Below are 27,004 nucleotides of genomic sequence, written 5' to 3'. Positions count from 1 at the left end.
TTTTTTTGTTTACTATTTTGCCCTGTTGATTGATTCCACAGACTAATGTTTATTCTCTGTTCCAATAAAGTAGTTTGATTAAGATTTGCTGAGGAAATTTGGTTTAATGTTCTATAATAGATCTACTGTAAAAGGATGCATAAAAGCTATTAAACTATTATAATTTAATATGAAATTATGGAAGACATTATTATTGGTGTCCCTTTTATAAACATATTTTTTAATGCAATAACAATATAATAATTGTCAGCTGAATTATGCTAATAGAAACCCTAGGTTGGGTACAGTGTGTATGTATACTGTAAAGATTTACATATTGCAAAGTGTCTTGTTTGGAGGTTAATGAATGGAGCTGACTTCTGTTTTATTAGGTTAAAAAACAAAAGAGTAGGCTATTTATTTCATTTTTTACCATTACTGTATTGTTTTACTGCTACTGTTAAATTAGATTAGTCTGTCTGATGCTGTCCTCAACTCCACTGAGCTAACTGAAATCCAGATAAATGGGTGAGGGCGTGCAGATTTTAGAGTAGGAACACTAAAATAAAAGCATTTTAGACAACAGCTAACAGTAGTGTCCTGTAAAGCTTGTACAGCAAAAAAAAAAAAAAGCTATTGTTGTGGATTATAGCCCATGCACTGTTAAATTAGAGTTTTGTGCTCTGCCAGTACTTTTTTTTCACTAAACCAAAACATTTGATATTGTGCTCATCCTGGTGGAATGATACATTATTTTACTGGAAATGACACGTGGTTTCGTCACGGTCTGACACTGAGTTGTTGGGACAAATCAAAAGAGATTTTTTTAAGAGCAAAATCAAGTGCTCATAGCTGTCCAATTACCAAAAACTTTAAGGATTTGCATGTTAATTTGAGGGTAACACTCAATGGGATTAACAGCACTCAGACTGAATGGCCGCTGATTTTGGTGCTCTCAAACTGTGAAATAAGGACCGTTATGCTGTTAGCAAGTTGAATATCTGCAGTAAGCGTGTTTGAGTGTAGGATTAAGAGCGATCTTGCTTTATATTGCTCTCGCTCTGCGAATAGAATACATGGCATCCACATCTTGCAGGCTAGGTCATGCATAACTTGCCTTTGTGTCTGTGTTTTTGAGCTTCTTTATTTCACTCTTTCACTACCAGCGCTGAAATGTTTAAGAGTTCACTGTCACTATCACCATGGTAACTGTCATTTCTGTGAAACATGCAGCTGCCTTCTATTCAAGCATCATTGTTGATTGACAATGTGTGTGTGTGTGTGTGTGTGTGTGTGTGTGTGTGTGTGTGTGTGTATGTGTGTGTGTGTGTGTGTGTGTGTGTGTGTGTGTGTGTGTGTGTGTGTGTGTGTGTGTGTGTGTGTGTGTGTGTGTGTGTGTTGTTGTGTGCATTTCTGTAAGGGAGTTATGTGTGGGTCTTTTGCTGCCTACATCTATCTTTGCGTTTCAAATCAGTGTTTCACTCGCTTTTAACTTTTCCTTCTGTTCTGATGTGTGCGGAGTACTTCATGATGTTCTCTGATTTGGTAATAAATAAATCATTGTAGAATGGCACACTGTGTGAACTGCATTCTATTAGACAATATAGCAGCGAAATATCTCTGAACGATGTAATAACCTTGCCTCTTTGTTTTGTTTTTGTTTTTGATGAGAGAAGTTCTTAAGGTGTTATTTTTATGCATTTCATAGACAGAAGGAACAGGTGAAGCTTCACCACACATTGCATTAATTACCCTTAACTGTCTTGTAAAATCATCAGTCTACACCCATACCCACTGATTAATCTTTTAATTCCCTGTGAATGTTTTAAATGCTTTGTAGTTCACGTTACACTGTTATTTCTGATGAGAACAGCTTTCTTTGGTGTATCAAACCAGACTGTATACTGTTTCTATTTATATAACCACCATGGACCAGTCAGAGTTTAAATATAGATGCTGAGTCTGGATTCTCTTCTTCATCTGAAATGCATGAATAATTGAGAGGGAGAGGCGATGAGGTGGGATTCATTCAGGAGATGGATGGGGCAAGCATAGATTTCCTACCTACTTTAGTGGTTTACTGAATTGGGTTCTGGTGCACTTTGTGCATGTAAGCACTGCATGAGTTGGGGAAAAGTTTGCTGAAGATCCCAAAAATGGCCTGTTTCAGACTTTTCTATTCCCTCAAAGCACATATTTTTAAAAGGCGAAATTATAAAACGGAGAAATAAATACAAGCTCATCACATATACAACCACTCAAAAGTTTGGGGTTGCTCAACAATGATGAGGATTAATGAAATCTTTCACCATCTATAATTTATATGCATACTGTTGTATGGCTTTTTGGGGTATTTCCCACTTAGATAAGTTGTCGTGTACTGCAAATGAGCCTTTCTTAGTCTGAGAATATGCTGATAAATTTCTGAAGAAAGTGCTTTATTTGAAGAGGATTAAGACATTGTAATCAAACATTGGCAAGCTGTGGACCCATTAATAGCCAAATGTATGTGTCTTTAATCAACAGCACAGTTTTTAGCTGTGCTATCATATTAGGTATCAACATTAGGTAACAAGATGCACCACTGGACAAATGGCTGCTTTTATGGTTGCTTATGTAAATATTTTATTAAAAACTATAAATGATGAATGAAAATGATGAATTTCCATTTATAGCATTTCTTAACTTATCTACTAAAAACAACTGTGCTTTTCTTTCAAAAACAAAAGGTTTTTTTGAGTGGTATAGTATAAAGGCGCACAACTGCTATTAAACATAGAGAATCACATAATTACATTCCTACATCTAATCTCGAATCAGTTCAAAAAGGTTACAGTTTGAGCATGAGATGTGATTTCACTACATTTTTTAAAATTAAGTGGTCTGAAGGAAAAATAAATCGCGTGCATGTGATATCCAAACATTCAATAATGTGCTATTCACCTTTGCCTCACTAAGCCACATACAAGAAGGCTAAGAGTACAGTAGAATGAATGTCACGGAAGCAAGGTCACGATACTGGCAGGATCTCCCACGAAGGGCCATGAGATATAAGTTATTCATTTTGGCAAGATGTGGGAGGTTAAGATAAATGAGGCTGTGCTGTTCAAAGTTAAGAAGCGATGTCTGCTGGGGAGACTACAGCTGAGCCACTGCAAATTGTGTGTGCGTATTTCAAGCTATCATGCTGGGGGAAAATGTGGAAGACACAGTCTCCTCCCGTCTCCATGGAAACCCCATCTCTTTCACAGGCAGCGAGGAGGCAGAGCCATTCTATTCGAAACAGGAGTGTGAATTATTCCACATTATTTAGCGCTCACATTATTACTCACATACTACTGACCACTGATAATAACATCCTGAAGAAAACGAAGAACGATGGCTTGGTTTTATGATTCCTGTTCATCCAGTCAAATAGTAGAAGACCTAGCATGTGGCACGTGGTGCAAACATCTGCAAGTAAAGGTGGTGTCTGGCACACTCATGTCTGTTTCCTTTTTAAATAATGATGGGGGCTTTTAGTTTTATTTAAATATTGAGCCACAGTGCCATAGAAAAATATTAACCAACTGCCTATGCTACTGCAGTTGAAGCTCTGCTAAAACGCAAAAAGCGATGTGACACAAATACCAGAGAAACCTGGACACAGAATAGAGACAGAAGCAGATGGTTTAAAGCTTGGTGAGCTCTCAGAAAGGTACAAATCAGGGACAGAGGGAAAGAGAGAGGAAGAGACAGAGAAGGAGACTCTGTCAGACTTGCTTTTCACAAGCAGGTCCACGTAGCCACCTCCTGTCGAGCTTCAAGGGGGTTGTCATGGTGACAGTGGCTGGCAGTCAAGGCTGGGAGAGTGTTGCATGGTTTCCCAGTGGCCTCCAATGTGGCTCATGGGATGATGGGAAAGCAAGTCAGTTGTGAGTGGATCTTAGTGAGCAAGCAAGACCTGAATTTACTCAGCCAAAAATAGAGCCCGCTCACCTACGCTTCAGACCATGCTTGTTCAGGTGTTTAAGTTTAAGGAGATCGTGTCATTATAATGTAGGTCTAACGTGTTTCCCTGGGTGAGTGCTGGCAAAGGTAACAGACAGGGATGCTGGGACTCACAGGCACACTGTTAAAGCAGAAGAGTCTGTTGCTCCTGTTGCTGCTAATGAGACAAGGTGCCAGCCAGAGCACTGGGAGTCAGGGAGTTCCTTAACTGTCACTTGGGATGCCACCAGACTTAGTGCGGAGTGAGAATACTAACCTGAATTCAGTTGCGTTTAACAGTAATACTATTAGTGCAGTAATACATTTCCTCTGCATAATTGCATAGGAGCACCTTTGTAGTAAGAACACAGCTGGAAAGTATGCTTAACTCTTTCTCCCATAAAGATGAAATTTAATGACCTCTCATGTACCTTTGATGAAAAGTTTTGAAACCTCACTAATTTCTGACACACACCCAGTAAATTTGTTTCTGGAAGCAGACCTGAACTGCTCAATTCAGAAAAGACAAACAACAGTTCCTCCTATTTGGTGTCCAAGGGAAAAAGAGTTAAAGAACACAGTTTAACCTTTTTATATATCCTGTAAACAGACTTGTTGGGGTTGGGTAGGTTTCGTTTCCAGTTGCTCTATAAAAAGCTTTACTCCACCTGTTTGAAACCTCTTGATACTTTAGTTTCAGGCAATGAGGGAATTGGAAATACAGTAATTTAAAATCATGAATAACAACCTGTTTTTTGTAGCTGTTCATATTCTCTAAGGAAAAAAAGAGGTATGAAATAAAACTACAGTTTTAGAGAATTACTATAACTGTAATTTCAATGTTGCCATGGTTTGTTTCCAGAGCTTTACACATATATATGTATATATATACACATATATATGTGTAAAGTTCAAGGTTCTCTCCTTGCTGTATGAGAACTGGGTTGATAGATGAATGAGCCTGACCCTGGCAAAGCCAATGCAGCGCAAAGAAATGAATCACAGCTGCTGCGACACAGCCAGCATAAAAGCAGGCTGTTGTATCTGAAAGAGAGTGGGTAGTGAAGCACGCCCAGGTACAAGCACAAGAAGATGGGCAAAAATAATTTGACAAGGAGTTTGCCCTGTTTCGAGTCCCAAGTGCTAAGGATAGTGTATGAGACAGTATTCCCTCTGCAGAGAATTCCATTTATAAAAACTTACTCTTTTGGATGACATTTGAGGGCATCCTTCATACCAGTTATGTCCAGGACTTCTTTTTCAAGCACACTAATGAGGGCTGGTGTCACCTTGTCCAAAAAGATGGTGTTGCTGCAGACTATTGTGTCTGCACAAGTGTGCCATGAGGGACCAGTGTGATCTGGCTTTGTTTAGTGTCACGGTGGGATTTCCTGTCACTCTGCACTTGCTCACATGTAGTCTTCTCCTCTCCTCTAGATATTAATATCTCCCTCCCTTTGTCCTTTATCCCCTTTATTAGACCATGGCGCATTCATCGGTAGTTGCTGTCATTTTTTATTTTGGTTAATATAATGAAATCAATTATACAGTATCCACCACAGAAAAATTGCAGGGTAGGATCTCGGGTGTGGCTGCTATTTACATCCGTTTTGTCATGTGGACAACTGAGAGTCTAAAAATAGTCGGTTATGTTTGAGCTCCATTTAACATTTTCCTAACATGCATATGCTTGCGGTCTCTTTTTTCTAGTAAGCTGAAAGGTTTTATCACAGATTTGGGGTTCAGTAATCTTATGAAATTAGCACCCCATGACACTGAACAATTTAAGGAAGTAAGAGATAAAGACAAGTCAGGCAGGGATAGAGAGCGAGCACAGTTTGTAGAGGCAAGGCCATCAGGGACAGAGGCTACTGGGAAATGTTCAGGGTTTCCTAGTGGAACTTAACCTCATAACCATAAGACACAGCAGCACCAGTGTGCCTTCATTAGCGACCTTTTTATAGCTTCTCAATCTATTACCTTCTGCCCGTTTTTGTCCTCCTGTTTCTGTATCTTTCCTGACTCGTTACGATTCTACTGTATCGAGTAATAAGTGGGCGAACTTTAATATGTTGTGTTATACTTGTAACACACCCTGTTACAAGTATAACATGTCGAAGTTTTCTCTTTAACGGCATCGTGTTTTTTCACTGCATCATCTCCACCCCTTTACTTTCGTGCTGGCTTTGTCAGCTCCACCCTCACTCTCCAGTCCCAGCACCTCTCTTCTCTTCAAGTGTTTGATTCAAACAGATTTCCTCCAGGGCAGGAGGGAGAGGAGCACAGAGGGAAGAAAATAAACAGATAGGGTCATTATTCATGTCTGCCACGATGCTATGGCAACAGTCTCCTCCTGCTCTGATTGGTCGTAGATAAGGTTGTTTTTTGAGCCGTCACTTTTACTCTTGGGAGTCCGAATTGTTAGACCATGTCAAGGCCCTCGCTGTCAATCATTGCTGTCAGTCACCTTCTAACAACCTTTGTTTTGTTAAAACCCTTCCTTTTTTTGCCTGTAAGTTGTGATTTCTTCTAGATGATTTATACAAAAAACAATATATCAAGTGCTCCATGTGAGGCTTTGGTTCTTTTGTTGATGCATGTATTACCCGCAGATTCAGTTTATCACTGAGGTTTTGATCAAGGAAGGAAGTCACAGTGAAATATTTCACTTTTTACTGTTAGCTATGTTAAACTGCTGGACTGAATAGTATATCTCACCCCCTATGCGGCATTTTGGTCCAACACTGCACTCATTTTTGGAGTATTTTAACTATCCTATGATTGATTTCATCATATAACATCCTAACCTCTTTTGTGTGGGCTATTGCCAAAACAGGCTCAGTGTTCTAGCTGCAGCCTCCTACTCATCCTCCAAGTTGTGCTGTTTGGAGCTGGAGTCATTTAGGGTTAATATAACAAATGCGGACTGAAGTTCATGAAGTAAGGAACTAAAGGAATCAGATGTAACATTACATTCATCTTGAAGCCTCAAATCATTTAATATAGTAATAGACAAAGATGTAAGTCATCAGTAAACAGTATGTGATACAGTCCTGTGCAAAAGTCCTGAGCCACACCTTAATTTTTCATATTTTGCCCAGGAAAGTAGGAAATTGGTTTAGCAATTTATTGAAATGTTTATGTTTTATTGCAATGGCAGTGTGTTTTGGAACCTTTTTTTTTTTTTTGCATATTTTCTGTTTGCCGAGTCTTTGATTTATGATTATAGCCAGCAGATTATTTATTACCAGTTATCGGGCCTGGGAATATTTTGGAGGAAGCATGTCAGCTGCAAACTAGCTTGCAGGTTACCAGGGTAAAGGAGCTGGTGATTTCATGGTCTCCCCATGTTTGTGTGGGTCATTGTTTGTGTTCTCACAGGGCACTCCAGCTTCCACCCACATTCCAAAAACACCCAGTTAGTGGGGTCGGGTTACTTGGTGATTCTAAACTGTCCATAGGTGCAAAAGGATGTCTGTCTGAGTTACCCCACCTCTTGCCCTGTGGCAGCTGGGATAAGCTCCACACCATGGATGGATGGTCTGGCTCCTTGGAAGCAAAATATAAAGAAATGAGGATTGGCTGAAGACCTCTGCACAGTACCGTATATAGTATGTGACATTTTGTATCAGTCACTGTAAACTAAAAAAAAGCAGCATACAGTATATTAGTTTATGATAAATACACAAAATATACACCACTGGATTATGTTGACTCTGTGATTCATCCTCACTCAAGTCAGACAGGGACAGGAGCCCCTCTCTTTTACCTCAGCATTAAGATCACGAGAGACCTGCTGGATTTGTTCCCTTTATTCCCAGTTATAAAGGAAAGCTGGAGAGTTTTTTAAGCTGTTATCACTGAAATGCACACAGGGATAGTCAGTGTCTGACTTGGATATTTTTTTTCATAACAGGTATGAAGTAGAACCATAAAAAAGAATGAGTATATTTTACACATATTCTAAGTCAGTGGTTTTCAAAGTGTTTTGCCTTAGGCAACCAAAGTGTGAGCCAAAATTTCAAAGCATATTTATTTATATCTGTAAAAGATAGCCTCTGTAATTAGATCTTCGTTTGAATTTTATTTTGGATAGTCTATTTGCAGCTTCTAAAACTAGTTTACCACCAGCAATTATACATGTACTGAGTTGCAAAGACCTTGTTAGACACTTTCACATAATCCAGGTCTTTCTGCTTCTGGTTCAGAATAGGTTATCTTCTGCGGAAGGCCAAGTTTCTTTTACAAACGTTTACATGCACCCATTTAGCTTGTTGCATCAAAAACTAAAGCATTAAGATAAGATAAGATAAGATAAGATAAGATAAGATAAGATAAGATAAGATAGAACTTTATTAATCCCTCGGGTGGGTTCCTCTGGGAAATTCGACTTCCAAAAAGCACAGCAACGACCGAAGTTACAGTTACAGAATTGTTATATATATATATATATATATATATATATATATATATATATATATATATATATATATATATATATATATACACACACACACATATATATAAATACAGAGACAAATATAAATAAAATATACAAAGGGGATAAATAGAATAAATAGGAATAAAAAATAAAAATACAAGTGAATTGCACATTTCAAGTATTGAGTCTATTGCACTGTTGACTATTTACAAAAAGTATTGCACAAGGTATTGTACAGTGAGGTGAAGAGGCACTACAGCTTAGTTGTTCCCCCCTCCTTTGTCCTCCTGTTTCCCCTCCCTCTCCCCTCCAGAGAGGAGTTAAACAGTTTGATGGCGTGTGGGACAAAGGAGTTTTTAAGTCTGTTAGTTCTTGTCTTGGGGAGAAGCAACCTGTCACTGAACAGACTCTTCTGATTGTTTATGGCCGTGTGCAGAGGATGCCCAGCATTGTTCATAATGTCCAGCAGTTTCTTTAATGTCCTTTTCTCTGCCACTGTCACCAGAGTGTCCAGCTTCATGCCGACCACAGAGCTAGCCCTCCTGATCAGTTTCTCCAGCCTGGATGAGTCCTTCTTTGCTGTGCTGCTCCCCCAGCACACCACAGCATAGAAAAGTACTCCAGCAACCACCGACTGGTAAAACATCCTCAGGAGCTTCCTGCAGATGTTAAAAGACCTCAGCCTCCTGAGGAAGTACAGTCGGCTTTGGGCTTTTTTATACAGGTGCTCTGTGTTGCATGACCAGTCCAGTTTATTGTCCACCCACAGCCCGAGGTACTTGTACTTGTTGACCACCTCCACCTCCTCCCCCTCTATCTGAACCGGCAGTGGACCTTCTCTGGACCTCCCGAAGTCCACAACCAGTTCCTTAGTCTTTGAGGTGTTGAGTTGCAGGTGGTTTGTGTGACTCCATGCGACAAAGTTCCTCACCAGACTTCTGTACTCCTCTTCCTGATCATCCCAGATACACCCCATGATGGCCGTGTCATCTGCAAACTTCTGAATATGGCATAATTCAGAGTTGTAGCAGAAGTCAGAGGTGTACAGGGTGAAGAGAAGAGGGGACAACACAGTTCCCTGTGGTGCTCCTGTGCTGCTGACCGCTGTGTCAGACGTGATGTCCTTCAGCCTGACGTACTGTGGTCTGTCGGTGAGGTAGTCGGAGATCCAAGCCACCAGGCAGGGGTCCACCTCCATCCTGTTCAGTTTTTCCTGAAGCATACAGGGCCGGATGGTATTAAAGGCACTGGAAAAGTCAAGAAACAGGATCCTGACCGTGCCTTTTCCCTCATCCAGGTGTGAGTGGGCTCTGTGTAGGAGGTACAGGATGGCATCCTCTACTCCGACACCCGCCTTGTATGCAAACTGTAGTGGGTCCTGGGCATGTTGTACCTGTGGTCGGAGGAAGTTGAGGAAGAGCCGCTCTAGAGTCTTCATAAGATGTGACGTCAGTGCCACCGGTCGGAAGTCATTCAGCTCATTGGGCCGGTTCCTTTTAGGCAAAAATATTCATCTACAGTCCTGTTTTATTTCCTGTGCCTCTCACTTGACACCATAGCTTTGTTACAGATCAGCTGGTAAGCTATGCAGCTGCCATTTTGGTATAGTTTCCTCAGCTTCACTGTTTGCCCTTAAGAGAAAAATGTCAGACACAAATAATCGTGTTATCATCATACAAATGGGCATATTAATGTTATCATTTTATAATTAGCCATAGCTGTTAGCCACTATCTTGTGACAATAACCAAACAAACAGCTAATGTAGATAACTGATTATAGCTAAATGGTTATGTCAATGTGTGCACTGGCCAGGTTAATGCTTATGGTAATTAATACTTAAATTTTGTTGAAACAGGAGTTTTACTGACCTCACAAAATGTTCCATAAAGGCTAAGGTGTCCGTGTTCATCAAGTTTGTTCTGCTGCTCTTCACGTGTTCAGCTGCTAGTGAGGGGAGGGGCGGTGTGTCTGTCTGTCTGTGTGTAAATGTGTGTGCGCTGAAGGAAGTGAAGATGACACTGTTGCAAAAGAGTTTCTAATCTGACAGTAATTTTTAGAATCCATTGGTAGTAGATTATAATTTGTGACAAATCTTTTAGGTTTTTTATGCTGATACATTATTGAAAACCCAAAAACAACGGCCACTGTGTGTGTCAAATGGTACTATAAGTATCAGTTCTGGTGACAACCCTAATCAGCTCTGTACAGTGTCCTTGGGTGTTTTGAAAGGCGCTTTTAAATAAATTGTATTACTATTATTATTAAAAGTTTTTCTTTTTAGACTAGTTAGCAACTAAAGTTCTTTGTGCAACAGATAAATTTAGACATCTGTCTAACTTAGTAGGAAATGAGGTAAAAAAGAGAAAAACTCTTTGCTTTATTTACATCATAGTCCATCTGTCTTTGTTTATCTAACCCCGATATTATTTTTCGGCACAGTGTTCCTTATTAGACCATTTCGGGAGCTACTGTTCCACATGACAGCTCGAGGACTAAAATTTTAAAGTGTCATACTAAATCAAATCAAACCTCAAGATTTCATTCAAGTGATTTTTGTAAACTAACCTTTAATATGAGGCATAACTAAGTTTTTTGTCTTCTACAAAGTTAGATGTAAAATCATTCTAGCTATTTTTGTTTTGTGTGTGTGTGTGTGTGTGTGTGTGTGTGTGTGAGAGCTGGACTTGATGGTATATCGCAAGCTGGATGGCACTGCAACATTTTCTCAAGTATTTTTCATACAATATTACGCAGTCATTTACTCAGATCAAACAAACTCAAGAATAACATTCTTCAAAGCAAACGCAACCATTTTTTTGTTTACACAATGAATCCTGGTTGATGGGGGTGCTGTCAGTGCTCAGAGAGGTGTAGTCTGCCACCACGTACGTGCTTGTTAGCATGATTGGTGGAGAGTGGGTGGGGTAGCGTGTGTGTGTGGGTCAGGGTGCTGTTTTTTGACAGACTTCCCAGTTCTGTGTACTGCGTAAAGTGAATCATCAGCATCATCAAGTGCAGTAGATTCTGGGGACATTCTGCTCCTATGTGGTTATTGCAGGTTCATTTTCATTACATGATGGTGTCAAGTGACGGCGAGTGAGAGGTCTCTCCTCAGTAATTCTAGAGAGACCATAATGGGAGAAAACAGTGTAAAACTACATGTGGATTATGTTTTACCTTTATCCTACTTTTAAATAGAGAGCACCGAAGCCTTTCAATTAGTCACTGATTTCGTGGCTAGCAAGTAGGTTCAGCACTCTGTGATAATGGTAGGCTCATCTTAATTATCTTAACATGACAATTTCAGCGCAGGGGTAAGTGCTCAAGAGCCCATTTGAGCTCTCGAGGGCTCTGTCCAACCTCCAGTTTGGAAAATGTCATAAAATATCATTTAAAAAAAACTTTCTACACCAAAAATAAGCATTTACTGTTTTACCCAGTTCCCAGTTTTATGTTTTAGAAAATTATTCAGTGAGTCTGATATGTGTTGCTGTGATACTTTTGTTTTTGTTGATTGGTGCTAAACATAATTGTCCACTCAAGCACACTCACTCATGTGGATCAGCCTGATAAGTGAGTTATGAATAAATAAGTGGTCCAAGTTTGTCTAATCCATTACCTCTCAGGCAGTCACACTGTCAGTCAAGCATTTATAGAAGGTTTATTTAAACTGTTATAGTTTAATTACTTGCATATAGCTTAATTGTGTGATCAGGTAATAAAAGTATGCTAAAGTGCACACTTGACGATGATTTCAATTTCATAGTTTCCACTTAATGCAGCTTTCAACTTCAAGTTTAAGTCATTAAGGCGAAAAAATGTTTTTCATGCAATATCGTACACAAAGCTGTAAATAGAAAAAGGTAAATTATACCAAATTTGTTTTGTCTTTAAAATAGTACCATTTCTTCTAAATACACCTGAGTGCAGTTTTCAAGGTTTTTAGCAGGTTTGCTGTTCCCAACACCTTGAGCTCGCTGAGTGTCTTCAATGTCTGCAACAAAACCTCTCAAGTGACCAAAGTTTTAATTACTGTAAGCCATTCTCTGATGCATAAAATCTCATATTGACTAATTTTGTCTTTCAGATACTTGCCATCATCTCCATCCTCTTCATCGTGCTTTCCACCATTGCCCTGTCTCTGAACACCCTACCAGAGCTACAGGATACAGATGAGTTTGGCCAATCCACAGACAACCCTCAACTTGCCCATGTGGAGGCTGTCTGCATTGCCTGGTTTACCATGGAATACCTGCTCCGTTTCCTCTCCTCCCCGAATAAATGGAAGTTCTTTAAGGGTCCTCTAAATGTTATTGACTTGTTGGCCATCCTGCCCTACTACGTCACCATTTTCCTGACAGAATCCAACAAGAGTGTATTACAGTTTCAAAATGTTCGGCGTGTGGTTCAGATTTTTAGGATCATGCGTATTCTACGTATCTTGAAACTGGCTCGTCACTCTACAGGTCTTCAGTCTCTGGGTTTTACCCTTAGGAGGAGTTACAATGAGTTGGGCCTACTTATTCTTTTCCTTGCCATGGGTATCATGATTTTCTCCAGTCTGGTATTTTTTGCTGAGAAGGATGAAGAGGATACAAAGTTTAAAAGCATTCCAGCTTCTTTCTGGTGGGCTACAATTACTATGACCACAGTGGGCTATGGTGACATCTACCCCAAAACTCTCTTGGGAAAGATTGTCGGGGGGTTATGCTGCATAGCTGGAGTACTTGTGATCGCTCTACCTATTCCTATTATTGTAAATAACTTTTCTGAATTCTATAAGGAACAGAAGAGGCAAGAAAAGGCCCTTAAAAGAAGAGAAGCCTTAGAAAGGGCAAAGAGAAATGGCAGCATTGTCTCAATGAACTTGAAAGAAGCATTTGCACGTAGTGCAGAGCTGATGGATGTGGTGGTGGAGAAGAGTGAGAGGCCTCATGACAACCACCTCTCACCCAGCCGCTGGAAATGGACTCCCAAGAGGGCTGCATCAGAGACAAGCTCAAACCGTTCTTTCAATGCCCAGGAGTTAGGCTCTCCCAGCAAGGCCCGAGCCACCAGTCCCCAGAGGTTAAATGTTCAGAAACTAGAAGAGATGTACAACCAGATGGCAAAGACACAGTCACAACCCAACCTCAATGCTAAAGAAAGGGCCTCCAGAGTTGGTAAACAGAGGGATGAGATAGAGCTGGGGGCTATACATGACCATGGTCAACAAGCCCTAGGAACCAGGGATGGAGTTGGAGACATGAAAAGCTTATCCAGCATTGACAGCTACATTAGTTGTGCAACAGACTTCCAGGAGAATCCACGCTTCTCCCACAGTCCTGCAATAGATCTTGGTCTTCAGGAAAGCAACCGCTTCTCATACAGTCCAGCGACAGCATTGTCCCAGCACACCAATACAAAAACCGGCCAGCAAACAACAGGGGACCGTGAGCCCATGCTGACCCCTGTGTCTGTCACAAAGACGGACAGCACAAGGAAATTTTTCTTTTCTGGAATCTCCTCAAAAAGCCTTATTCCCAAAGGAGGCTGCCGCAGTGACGGGGAATCAGGACTTTCCCCACTTTCAGACAGCTCAGTTGTGTCAGATCACTCTCTGTTAAGCCCCGAAACCTCTGCGTACACTACTGCCAGCAGCAGGACCCCACCAAAGTCTCCAGAAGGCACTCCCCTGGCCCCAACTGTCTTCACCTTCCATGACTCCTCCATCAGCAAGTACATTGATGCCGATACAGACGATGATGAGCACCTCCGTGACATGTCTGACACCAGTCCCTCTGAGCGTCTCCTGGCTGATGCAAGCCCGAAACGCAGCATTAATATAAATTACCAGAGGGGCACTAACCATTTAGAAGCAGCCCAGAAAATGCTGGGTCAGAATTGTCTGTTCCCGCTAGAAGGGATTCGTGGGCTAGCTCATGAAAATCACATAGGACCAGAGATGACACGTAGACCAAAGGCTGAGAGGGGACGTCAAAATACTTTGGATAAAGGCCTCTGAGGTGCAAGTGAAGCAAAAACTAACAGCAAGTTTGGGACAGAGTGTTTTTGGTAGAGACACCTTAAAGGCTAAAACACTCCAAGCCAGAGACAAAGGAAGGCGAGACAACCGGTCTCGCTAAAACATTTCACAAATTACCTGAGCATGCCACTGGGCAATAAGCCTTGGGTGAACATGTGTAGTGAATACTCTGGGAGAAAAACATTTCTTAATTGAAGAATGTCACTGCCCCTCCTTCAGCTCATTCCTATAAGGAGATATTCCACACACACAACAAAAGAGCAATCCCAAGTAGCCAATGGGTCTGTTCAGAGATGTAGAGTCATCAGAGAAATAAAGCTGTAGTTATAAGTGCGAAACCCAGCTAAATGATGGTTTTAGTCGCAGGGGGTTATCTCTAAAAAATCCCCGCAGCCACTTTCCAGAACTAAGTCCCGATTGATTTTGTAGTCTTGAAGATACAGGAGAGGACCTAGAAGCCTATAAGCTACTTACTTGTGCCCTCCATTCCCAAACCTGGCCTTAGTCATTTACATTCGTAGGGGTGTGTATGTCTGCTTATATGTGTGCCTGTGTCTATAAGAGACAGAGCAAGAGAGAGTGAACAGTAATGAATGGCCAAATGATAATTCATGTACACACACTCTTGAGATTGTCTAGCCTGATTTATTTTTCTATAGATAAGAGAAAGTTCCTATTAGAAATAAGTACATTTCTGGTCTGCTGTGTCATAATCACATGTGAAGAGTTATCTCGTATGAGGTTCAGTGTTTTGGCACAGACGCTGCTCCAGCTCATCATGCATTATAATGACCACTTTTCCTGTTAACAGTGTTTTGCTAACTCATGTTAACCTGTCTTGGTGAGAGTGAATGATCGAATGACGGATAGATTTCCTAGCACATTAGAATCTTTTTTTTGGATCAAGAGGTTTCTTTTTGACATGGGCTAACAAAAGAAAGAATTATGCGGATTGCTGCATAAAATGCACATTATGAAAGCATGCGTGTACCCAGTCTCATAACATAAAATAACATGATGATTTGCTTGTCCATCATCTCTAAATAAAAAAAAACATATATAAGGAAATCCTCCTAGCCTACTGACATGATGTTTAGAGCAGTTGTTCAGCATGCATCAGCCTTCGTTTGACCAACATAAAAGCAGCCAAATTGTTCACAAATGCATGAACGATATGTGTATAAAACAGCAAAAGCAGGGGAGTTATCCAACCCCTATTTTGTTTCTTAAATGATAAAAAAATATATATATATATATAAAACAGTCCGCAATCTACCCAGCTTACCATTAATCGGGTGCAAATGCCAGAATTGATAAAACTCATGCATGAGTGCACACACACACACACCGGCAAAATATACATCCAGGTACTGGAGACAATTTTCAGGATACCATAGATACGTTTAGTTTCCATGGTGATAGCTGTTTCCCTCAAATGTTGGCAACAGCTAAGCAGTGATTTGTTAATTGGAGTGGCGAAGGTCGACTTACATGTAACATATGCTCACACACTTTTACGAATCACACACGGAGACACGTGAACCCATAAAGCGACAGTAGTTGCATGTTAGCTGAGCCACTCCTCACTGTGCATATTCATGAGTACTGTGTAAATCTAACATTATAATATAAGGACTTTGTACTTTATTATTTATGTTCATGAATTCAGTTTTAATATATGTTCTGTTATCCCCTGGATTGGCAGACACAATTCTCCGTATGCCTGTGTGATTACACTGCTACATAGTATAGTGAGGACCAGTTGCTTAACAAGAATTGCTGCACTCTTCATACAGATTGTAGATGGTGAGAGAGGCAAAACAGAAGTGGTCCTCGTGATCTTAAAAATATATTAAGTGCTGCTTTACACGCCAGATTGTATATGAAACATGGACTTAGCCAATGTGAAATCAGCCACTGGTGCCTGGAGCATTTTAGCCTCTGTTCCACTAGTACCTAGTTAGTTTGACTCGACTCAGTGGTTCCTGTTATCAGGTACTTTTTACCCTTCAACCGTAAAAGGCTGATATGGTATTGATGTCACTGGCGGGCGAGCAGTGTGGTCACCTAAGTTGTGAATGCGACCACTCAAAACGAGGCGATGTTGACATTCATACCGTAGGTGCACCTAGCAAAAATCTCAGACGAGTTGGAATGTCATGACCTCAATGTCAAGGTCAAGTTTAGAGATTAAGTTTTCTGAAAATCTTATGAATGTGATAACTCCAGACAGACCCCACCTAAGATATTCCAGTTTATACCATATCTGGATCTACTGGCTGAGGGGTGTCCACCAGTATTTTTAGTACGTTCCCAAGTGAGCTGAGTTGAGCTGAAAATCTGACGTCAACAGACTGCATGCCACTGATTAGGCAGGTAGTGATGTCACTGGATGAGTCATGAGAGCGACTCCTTCACGAGAATCAACCAAGAGTCCACCACAGGATTATCACCCTGTCCCTAGCATTCTTTTCTGCCACGCCAACTCTTCTCATGTCCTTCTTTACTACATCTATGAATCTTCTCTGTGGTCTTCTTCATTTTTCCTCCTGCCTGACCTGTCCATCCTGGTCACTCCCAATGCTTCCACACTTCTCTTTCACATTTTGCTGTCACAAATCACCCATGTTACTCACCTTCACCCTGCCTGCACTCTTCTCTTCTTCACCATCCATTGCTGTGAATGGTTGACGCCAGGTATTAGAACTCATCCACCTTCACTGCTTCTGCTCGTTGTACCTTCACTGTTACGCCTGTCTCCATCGCATTCACACACATGTATTTTGTCTTGCTTCTACTGATTTTCATTCCTCTTCTCTCCAGCGCATACCTCCACCTCTCCAGGCTCTCTTTCACCTGCTTCCTATAAAAAGAAAAAAACATGATTAATAAGACTTAGAAGACGGGATTGCAAACATGAACTCAACAGAAAAGTATTTACCATGGTCCTAAACTAAGAGAGCAATGGAATAACTTTCTGAAAGACTTTCTCTTTTGCAGCCATTGGACATCAGAAATATTAAATGTTTCAGCACTTATGTAAGGGATTTACTTTAAAGCTAAGTCCATCTTTTATATACAAGATTTCCACTCATTAACATAAGCTGAGTTACAGTATCAAGAGTCCTTCCACAATCTCTTGAAATCTAATTTCTAGTGCAAAAGTACAAGGTTTTTGTAACGTCTTTAAAAGTCTTTTGAGTAGGTACAGTACGCCTTCTGTCATCACATCTTTCACAAATGTTAACAAGATGAGCAAAGAACCTCAGTGCCAACAAAATATACTGTCAAAAGAAAAAAGAATAACTTTAAAATCTTTCTCAGTCTTTTCCTGACACAAATATACTGGCAAATGATGCACGCAAATAAGAGCATTGCACTATTATAAATCTATTTTTTCAGAATTTATCCAACCTAAGTTGATTGACACATATCGTTTTAGTGTTGTAGTTTAGAGTCTAATCACAAATCCTGATTTCACTTCCTGTTTTAATCACAGAGTTGGACCATTTCATATTGCTCTCCCATAGTGAGAGGAGCTGAGGTGTGAAAGGAATACCAACGACTGCGAGAAGCAGAGGGAACTGTGTGTATGTGTGTGTGTGTGAGAGAGAGAAAGGGAGACTGCTGTAAAGCTGGGGCATTATAGCAGTGTGGCTGCTGCTTAATGGAAAAGAATGAACTGTTTCCAATATGAATGTGCGGGCTGGGGGAATCCTGCCTTTTGTTTTCTCTCTATTCCATCTACAGTCCTGACTGTAACATGCAGCAGTAATGCAGATTGCAACACAAAGAAAATATTAGAGTTGTGTGAGAAAATAGGATTATTTTTAGTTGATGTTTTTGAAGTGCAGCTTTATTTATAGCTGGGAAACGAGATACGGGAGGAGCATTTTATGAATCATGTTTAGTATAATTAAGCAGATAACTGTACTGAGAATAGCTTCATCTCATTGACTCACGTTGTATTACACCTTTACATTTTTCCTGTGTGTGTAGATATTTTTTTTTATTTAATGTCTTTCTTTATTTGAAGTACCAAAAAAACAAAAACAAAAAAATCCCCCACAATGATAAAAAATTACAATAATTACCCACAAACAGCTGTTAAATAGATTTTTGTTATAAGAAAATATCCTGTTGCACAACAGTTGACTGTGGGTATTGAAAACGATCCAGATGGTCTCTGGTAATGTTCTTTGGTTACGTTCCTACATGTATACTGTCCAGTAAATGTCTGTAATTCTTCACATTTTCCTGAGGTTGAAGTCACAGGTTAAATCCCAAAGGAATTCATGACAAATTTAGTCAAACAGATTTTATTTTCTTCAGTTTCAACAAGAAAAAATACAGTTCAACTTATTTCACCTGATTATACCTTACTGTCCATTTTGATTTTGTTACTTGAGTCAAGAAAAAACAAAAAGCAGCCAGACAAATATTTTAGGGTGAACTAAGAGATAAATATGAAATATGAAGGGCATTGAGCTCACACAACCCCTCCTTAAGCACCACGTGAGCTTCTGTCCTATCATTTCGGTTTTCTATATTATTGTAGTCAGGGACCATTTTTCACTGAAATATCTCTCAACAATGATGACAATCAATATATCACGAATGGGCAGCAAGCACTAGTGTAGAGACCTGAGATTTATCTTGGAAAAATATTACGCAAATGCACAACCATGTGCGCACACACTTACAAGTACTGAAATCCTGACACTAGCATTCTTAGAATTAAGCTTTTAGAAAGGAGAGAGCAAAGAAACATCAAGTATGATGTTTGATTTCATATTTAGACTGTGATACTGTGACACAATACCACCATAATAATAATAGTAAAAAAAAAGTGTCTTTCATTTCTACATTTAGCTTCATTTCATTTTATTTGGACGCTTAAATCCACTCCATTTTCAAGGGAGCCATTCAAATTAATTGAATCTAATAGTATAGCAGACCTTTTAATTTCACCGAGGTTCCCTGTGGAGCAATCCGATGTGAATCAAAGGACTAAACCATGACTCTTTATCAAGACAACACAATCTAGTGACTTCTTTCACCTCTTCTTTATTGATACCAATTAAAATTAAGAGCACAAGTTCTCTAAGATTTTTATAAATACAATTCCTAATCATCCCATATGACTCCCAGCTGTACAGTATTAGGCATTTAGTTAAAATCTAAAAGAGAATTGAATTGTTTAGCTAGCTGCTAAATTTAAAAAAGAGGTTAAAGGAGTTTCCGTTCTTTTGTTTTCTTATTTCTTTAATTTATTCTTCAAACCCCACAGGACTTTTTCAAGGACGTGATAGTTTCCAAAACCTGGTGAGAACTACTGCTTTAGCAAGTAGTCCAATTCCACATTCTTTGAATCTAACACTGTATTACAGGGTTGGGGTCGATTCAAGGTGGTGCACAAGACACATCACACGTGGCGCTATAATAAAAAGCAGTATTAAAGCATGAGAAACGGACAAATTCAAACATAAACTATTTTTTCCCTATATTTTAACCTCTCAGTGGAATTGACCCCAACCTTGCCTAAGCCATCAGTCTTTGTAAAGTACACTGTTTCCAGGGAATTGAAAAAAGATATTTGAATGACCTTAGCCAGCTCTTATACAATGTTGTTTGTAGGTCCCGAGGCTGTCTGTTTTGTAAAACAAAAACAAAAAGAGAAAAACATTTTTACCTGTTGACTTTCTATGCTGTTGTTTCTGTATAAATGTTCTATTGTTCAGTGCATGTTGTAACTTTGGCGTTGTAACTGGTTGTGATTCACACAGAGCCAGTACTTTACATGTTAAAAGAAAGTGTCTCAATGTCCCAAGATATTTTTATTTCTTAATAAAAAGCAACGTTTCCCTTAAATGAATCAAAAATGAAATAAATCAGATCACTTTACATTTTGATTAAGAATTGTTGGCTTTGATTTCACTGTTTCCAGCACATAATAGTTCAACTAATGTTATTTTCTGACATATCGAAATTTATACTAAGCTGTTTGAGAAAGCTACAGTTGTGCATTGATCAGCACTATTCATATAAACAGGTTTAGTAACCATTATTCTGGCTGGGTGGATCAGGTGACCTCTTTTAGTCACGCTGCAGTAGACTGCTAGGGGCTTCCCATGATGCACTGAGTGCTTCTTCTTCACTCACTCACTCTTTCACTGTGTGTTTATACAGGCTCAGGCCCCTCCCTGAGCCTGCTGGAGGTTTCTTCCTGTTAAAAGGGAGTTTTTCCTTCCCAATGTCGCCAAGTGCTTGTTCAAAAGGGGTCGTTTGATTGTAGGGTCTTTACCTTACAATATAAAGAGCCTTGAGGCAATTACTGTTGTAATTTGGTGCTATGTGAATAAAACTGTAAATTTATGTAAGTAAAAATCACATGAAAAGTGATCATTGTATGTACAGAATGCAGGCCATCAGAAGAAAGCAGGACGAGGTTAGATGAAGAGGAAGCTGTTGACTGTTGAGCTGGAACAAGCTTCCAGCCTCCCCACACGTCTCCACACTCCCCTGCATCTAGGGTTTCCCACTGCCTGCCACTGGAGAGACTGCCTTCTGCAGGGGGGGAAGGGAGAAATTATTTAGTGGTCACAGGTCTTTGCCTTAAACTCAAGTGATAAGCAATGTTGCCATCTAGTGGCAGTGGTCACTGTTAACCAATTAGGCTGAAACGATAAGTTTCAGATCAGAAATCTGAGATGAAAAACAAAACAAAGAAACAAAAAACCTGTGTTATTACAGTACAGCTGCACTTAAGCTAACCCTGAACCTCTCAAAATGCAGACGTGCAGATCAGCAGATGCACACGTATTGGCTCAGATACATGTATAACTATGTGCTCCAGCAGGTATGGACAGGATCCTGTATGCACAATAACTGTTAGCCAGGTTTACAGTAAGTATGTTCACTGGTATGTTAAATTAAGGAATATTTGTGTTTTTGGAAGACTTTTTAAAATTATGTTTTATGCAATATACCAATATTTGTATTGTCTTGTCTTTATGTTATTAGGGCTGATCCTAAATAAGATTTGAAAACATTTACCGGGTTCTTAAATCATAATTTTAGTTAATGTATTTTAATTACTTTTTAAAATTACTTTTGGCATTAGTAAACTGCCCCCTCATTCCCCACAGCAGATTAATCTCCTTATTTGTTTTCACACCAGATGCAACCCTCCCATCTATCCAGCTTTGGGACCAGCAGTGGTTGTTCACTAGCAACAAATGGACCAAATAAAAATAGATATGGACTAGTGCAGTGTGACTCAAATAGAAATTAGATCAGGGGTATTTAAGATAACTCTGCAGTGGCAGAAAGGTCACATTGGTGTAGTGAACTTAAATTTTTCTCCTTCACATCAAAATGATTAGTTTCTGTGCTGCATCAACCAGAAGGTAGCCACGATTCATCAATTCATCAATTTGACCCTACACCGGATCTTAGTTTAGAGATTAACTATCATGCTGTATTCAGTCAAATTTGAAATGCAGGTTTAGGGCACCTAATAGCTTTATCTGGAACCTGTAAGTCCATCTCTTATATACAGTCTATGGGTCAAGGTATGCTTGAATACCTTACCTATCTCACTTGATTATTGATATTTTCTGAACAACTCAAATCTAAATTCAGTGTTGCTGACTGTCAAGCACATCCTGGTGAAACAAAGCAGATAATTAGCTTTGATGTTTCCATGCAAAATACTTAAACTGTCTTCAGCCTATCCGTGTTGTTTTCCTCTTCGTGTTTCGTCCGGCAGCACCAGCAGGTGGCTGGCACACGACACACACAGTGCCCCTCCTTCAAGTGCTACATCCACCTGGTATGTGGGCCCTTACTCTGCTGGCAGCCTTCTGTTAGAAAGGTCAACCGAAAGTGGACACATTGCCTATTTTATACAAACAGACATAGACATGCACACAGGTCCGCACATGTGCACGCAGTTAACAAAAAAATATACAGTGAAAAAGCTAAAGAGTATAATTTCACATTTTTCTAGGTTGTCTCTAAGTGTTAACCTATCACATTGCTGCTGTGAGGGACACCTCTCTCTTGCCAGCGTTGCCATAGTCACACAGGGTAATAACTGCTGGAACTACAGCAAAAGCATTTATGATAAGAACATTAGTAGCACCATATGTTCAAATACGCTTTTAACCCTTTTACATTGTGCTAGGAAATTTTACATGAGTGGACCTGCAAATGAAGTAATTTCTGTTTCATTGTTTTGACTTGTACACGCCATTGTCTGTCATTTATACTACATGCAGTATACTGAAACTAGGCTATAAAACAAATCTTGCACTATGTAGTAGCTTCTTCCCACTTTTCCTTTCCAATATGATGATAACCAAAAATGTTTCTCATATGAGTGCTTTAATGCTATGTAGCATATATAAAATGACTACAGTCTGTAATTTGCAAGACTTTTACTGATACATATGAAATGACAATATACATAATAATAAACATATAGATCATACCTTACGTTTGATGTGTTAGGTATTATCTTGGTCAGATATAATTCTTCAAAGGGAACTGGTGATATTTTGTTTTTCATTACAGACACTACAGAATGGTTGTCACAAACACCAGCTGTTGCAGTTTACCCCTGAAAACGTCTTTATTTTGGCAAATTTCAAAAATTGCCTTTTTTTCACCCTACATCCAGATAAGTGTTAACTCTGTACAGAGTGTACCATGAAATAATTACAGGAATTTGACATTTGTTTTTAAAAAGAAAGTAAAAATGAACATTTGACTTTAAAGGGTTAAGTAGCACACCCTCAATTTGGGTATTAACTTTGGGATAATGGAGATGGGTTGTTCCACATCAAATGCATATGTTTTTATTCAAAATACGTACATGCTGTGGAGAACAAGAAGAAAACATTATTTGTAAAGCACTTTAAAACGTTACAAAGTGCTACATGTTCAAGCATGAAGTCAAACATATGGTCATACATTAATTCCAACATGCACACTTTGAATTTTAAAGCATGGCCAAAAATAATGGGAGTGAGATCAAGGAAGACCTATCCTATAAAAATGAACAAGCTTCCAGCCAAACTTGTAGTCTGAGGAAACCCAAGTTTATGTGTTACAACCTCAAAAGTGTTGTCATTTCTGGATGTAAGATAAGAGACAGTAACAGTTAGAAGACCCAGTCTGAAGGCCAAAGCAAGCCATCAAAGATTTCCTAAAAACAGGTAGCTTGTTATGGTCTTAGCAGTATCAGCCCCCTTATCCATCTGTCAGGATCCCCTCTTTCTGTCTTTTCCCTCCATACTTCTCTTTCCTCTCAGGTGGGTAAGTCCCGCTGTTCCTCTGGGACTGGCAATCTCCTCAGTCAAACGCCAACTGAGCTTCATGAAGCACACCTAACCATTTCCTCATCAAGCTTGCTGTGTATTTAACAATCCATTCTTCCACCGATTCCTTTCCAGGCTGTACAGCTACTCAGTGGCAACACAATGATCTAGGTAGACAAGATTTTTTTTTATGCAATGTGTTCTTGCTTACCTTTTTGACTCACCTCTTCTCCTAGTTTTGCTCTCAGTGTGTTGTTTCTATATATCGCACTCATTTCCCCGTGTCTCAGTAGGTGGGTTGGAAAAATTATCTTGTCAAAATATCTCTGCTCAGTACAATTAAAATTATGTCTGCAATAAAGCTTCTAAACCCGCCAACTGTCTCTGAGTCAAAATTTGCTAATTTGGGAATTTATGACACAACTTCTCAAATTTTGCCTGTTGTGAGATTATTAGATATGAATCAAAAGGAGGCCTCACACTTACAGATGCTCCTTTTTTCTTAAGAAGTAAATTAAAAAATGTATGACCCCCCCCCCCCCCCCCCCCCCCCACACACACACACACTTGTACTAAGTAGGTTTTTACAGTGTCCTTGCTTGGAACAGCACTCTGCACAGAAAGTGCCCTTCTCAAAACTGGGACAGGGATTGCATAAACTGAGTGGCTCCTACAGGATTGTCCTGCTCCTGCTGCAGACCTCAGCACAGCCTGACCACTCTGTCTACTCACTCGGCACACGGGACACTGCTGAGGTAAAGAGTATATTGCTGAAAGCGGCAAAGACCAAAACGAGTGTATTTAGAGAATCGTGCATCTGCAGGTCAAGTTGCAATTTGAGTGTCATAAAATCCAAACATTATAAATGAAACAGGCACATAAAGGTGATTTTTGGATACACAGTACTATGTACTGCACACCATAATGTACTGGGGTCAGACACTTCATTGCCTTCTGGCTTTGTAATAATGTAAAACATTCACAAACCCTAAAATTTAGACATTAGTCTCATAAATACTGAGAAAATAATATTCCTCTTTTGAAAAATACCTACCTGGAGATGCAGTTTGAAAGTCCTGGCAACAGTCTGCAGTGATCACAGTAGTATAATCGGTCAGATCTCCACCCTGTACTAATTCATGATGGATCCTGGCCGATGCATCTCAGACCTCCATTAGGACAACCCACTTGGCATACGAGAAATAAATACGCTTGAAGAGAAAAATCAGTGACACACAGTGTTTATGGGAAATGACATCACAACTCCACCCAACACAGCAACAAATTTAAAAAGTTTAATGTACTATGCAATACTTTGAATGACTTTGAAAAAAGGCCAGTCGCTGTTATTCACTCGGGTAGCGTAAAGTAGGACTATTGTCCTGTCAGACTTCTTATCGTTAAACTCAGATTTCCAATTTGCTGCTACAGCGAGAGAAGAAGGAAGGGGTAATGTGTGGACATGAAATATTGGTTATAATCACAACCCCACAACTTTAAGACTCGCCCTGCACTGAAACAGGAAACGTAATGAAAAACAAAGACATGACAGCGTGGCTCATTTTTCTTCTTTTCTTGACTCTAACTTCCTCTATATGTATCCATAAAACTCCAGAGCTCTCAGAGGTATGACCTCATTTATTTGCTGCTCGAGTAAACAGAGAGACAACTCTCGCAGAGTACAGCACCAGGCCAAATAAGTATTATTATCGTTGCAATGCATGTCATAAAAAACACACATTACAGAACTAAAAGATTTTCAAAAGAATATGTTTTATTTTCTAAAGAATGCTTCTCAGACCAAAAGGTCAGATTCACAATGAAATAAGAGGAAATGATATCCATTTGGGAACAAGAGCAGATTTCAGTCAGTTACAATTTCTCCAGTTAGTTTATGATTTTATTGACACAGTGCTGTGAAAAAGCGTTTGCTCCCTTCTTGATTTTTTTCACTTTTTTTGGCTTAGTTATCACATTTAGATGTTTCGAGTAATCAAACAATTAATAATATGAGACGAAGATAACATGAGTGAAAACAAAATGCAGTTTTTAAATGATTATTTTATTTGTTATAGGGGAAAAAGCTATTCAAACCTACCTGGCTCTATGTGGAAAACCATTTGCTCCCTAAACCTATTAAATGGTCATTGCAGCAAGAACTACAGTCAAGTGTTTCCGATAGCTGTCAATGAGTCTTTTACATCACTGTGAGGGAATTTTGGCCCACTCTTCTTTGCAGAATTGTTTTAATTCTTACACATTGGAGATTTTTTTAGCATAAAAAATCCATTTAAAATTAAACTAATGTGCTCTTGGAGGTCATTTTTTGTAGGTCGGCCACAATCCAGGTAGGCTTGGATATCTTTTTTCTCATAAGAAATTAAATCATCATTTAAAAACAGCATTTTGTGTTTATTCCGGTTATCTTTGTCTAATATTAAATTGGTTTGGTGTGAAAGATCTAAGTGTGATAAATATGCAAAAAAAATAAGAAATCACAAAGGAGGAAAGTACTTTGCTCTGATCATTTTAATAAATTATTGATAAATTATTTTCATAGTGATTTTTATATTACTCTACTTATTAGGATAGTAATTATGAAATAAACAACATCTCAATGTTGCCACCCTGTAAAAACCCGACTGGTCATCATTTCCGGTTTTGACATGTGCTCTGTAAATATACTGACTTGACTCAACCTGTCTAACGTCTGCATGGAGAAACCCATGAAACAGGTTTTGCTTGTTATGGTCATTCATCCTGTCCATGCCAACCGGTTATTACTTCATTATATTTGTCTCCATTTCACAACAGGGAACAAAATCTGCTTTACTCAGTTTGTGCTAAAATATATTATATTCAAAGGTTTATTTGCAGTTCACAAAATATTGAAACAGCCCAGTTTTAAATGGCTCACAACAGTAAGGATGCTGAATACTGTTAGAAAATGTATCGTTATCCATGCATGTCCACCAGAGGAAGCAAGCAATGATACACAGCTCTGTACTGGATTGCTAAACCAGCACACTTGACAGAATTTAACATGTTAAATGCTTGTTAGACACAAACTAGTACCAGCTTAAAAAGCAGATTTGCTGTTTAAAAAAGAATTTGATGTAGAAACACATGCACATGGATTTTATCTTACCTTAATTTTGTTTCATAATTTACCCCCCACCACCTCTTTAATTCACATTTCAATATGAGAGCAAATTATGCATAGATTCAAACTGGGGCCATCCATCACAACTAAAGCACTGCTGTGG

General features: G+C 39.3%; 1 protein-coding gene across 1 annotated transcript in view; it reads left to right on the top strand.

The window, feature by feature from the left end:
- kcnb1 (potassium voltage-gated channel, Shab-related subfamily, member 1) overlaps positions 1-14,907 on the top strand; it is a 30,106-nt gene extending 15,199 nt beyond the window's left edge. The window contains exon 2 of the mRNA XM_026167481.2: positions 12,478-14,907. Within this exon, the coding sequence (XP_026023266.1) occupies positions 12,478-14,394 (1,917 nt within the window). The 3' untranslated portion in view covers positions 14,395-14,907. The remainder of the gene's footprint in view (positions 1-12,477) is intronic.
- Positions 14,908-27,004: the final 12,097 nt, after the last annotated feature.

This window comes from Astatotilapia calliptera, chromosome 5, assembly GCF_964374335.1.
Source record: "Astatotilapia calliptera chromosome 5, fAstCal68.1, whole genome shotgun sequence".
In the NCBI taxonomy this organism is placed as follows: Eukaryota; Metazoa; Chordata; class Actinopteri; order Cichliformes; family Cichlidae; genus Astatotilapia; species Astatotilapia calliptera.
This window is presented reverse-complemented; position numbering and strand designations above follow the sequence as displayed.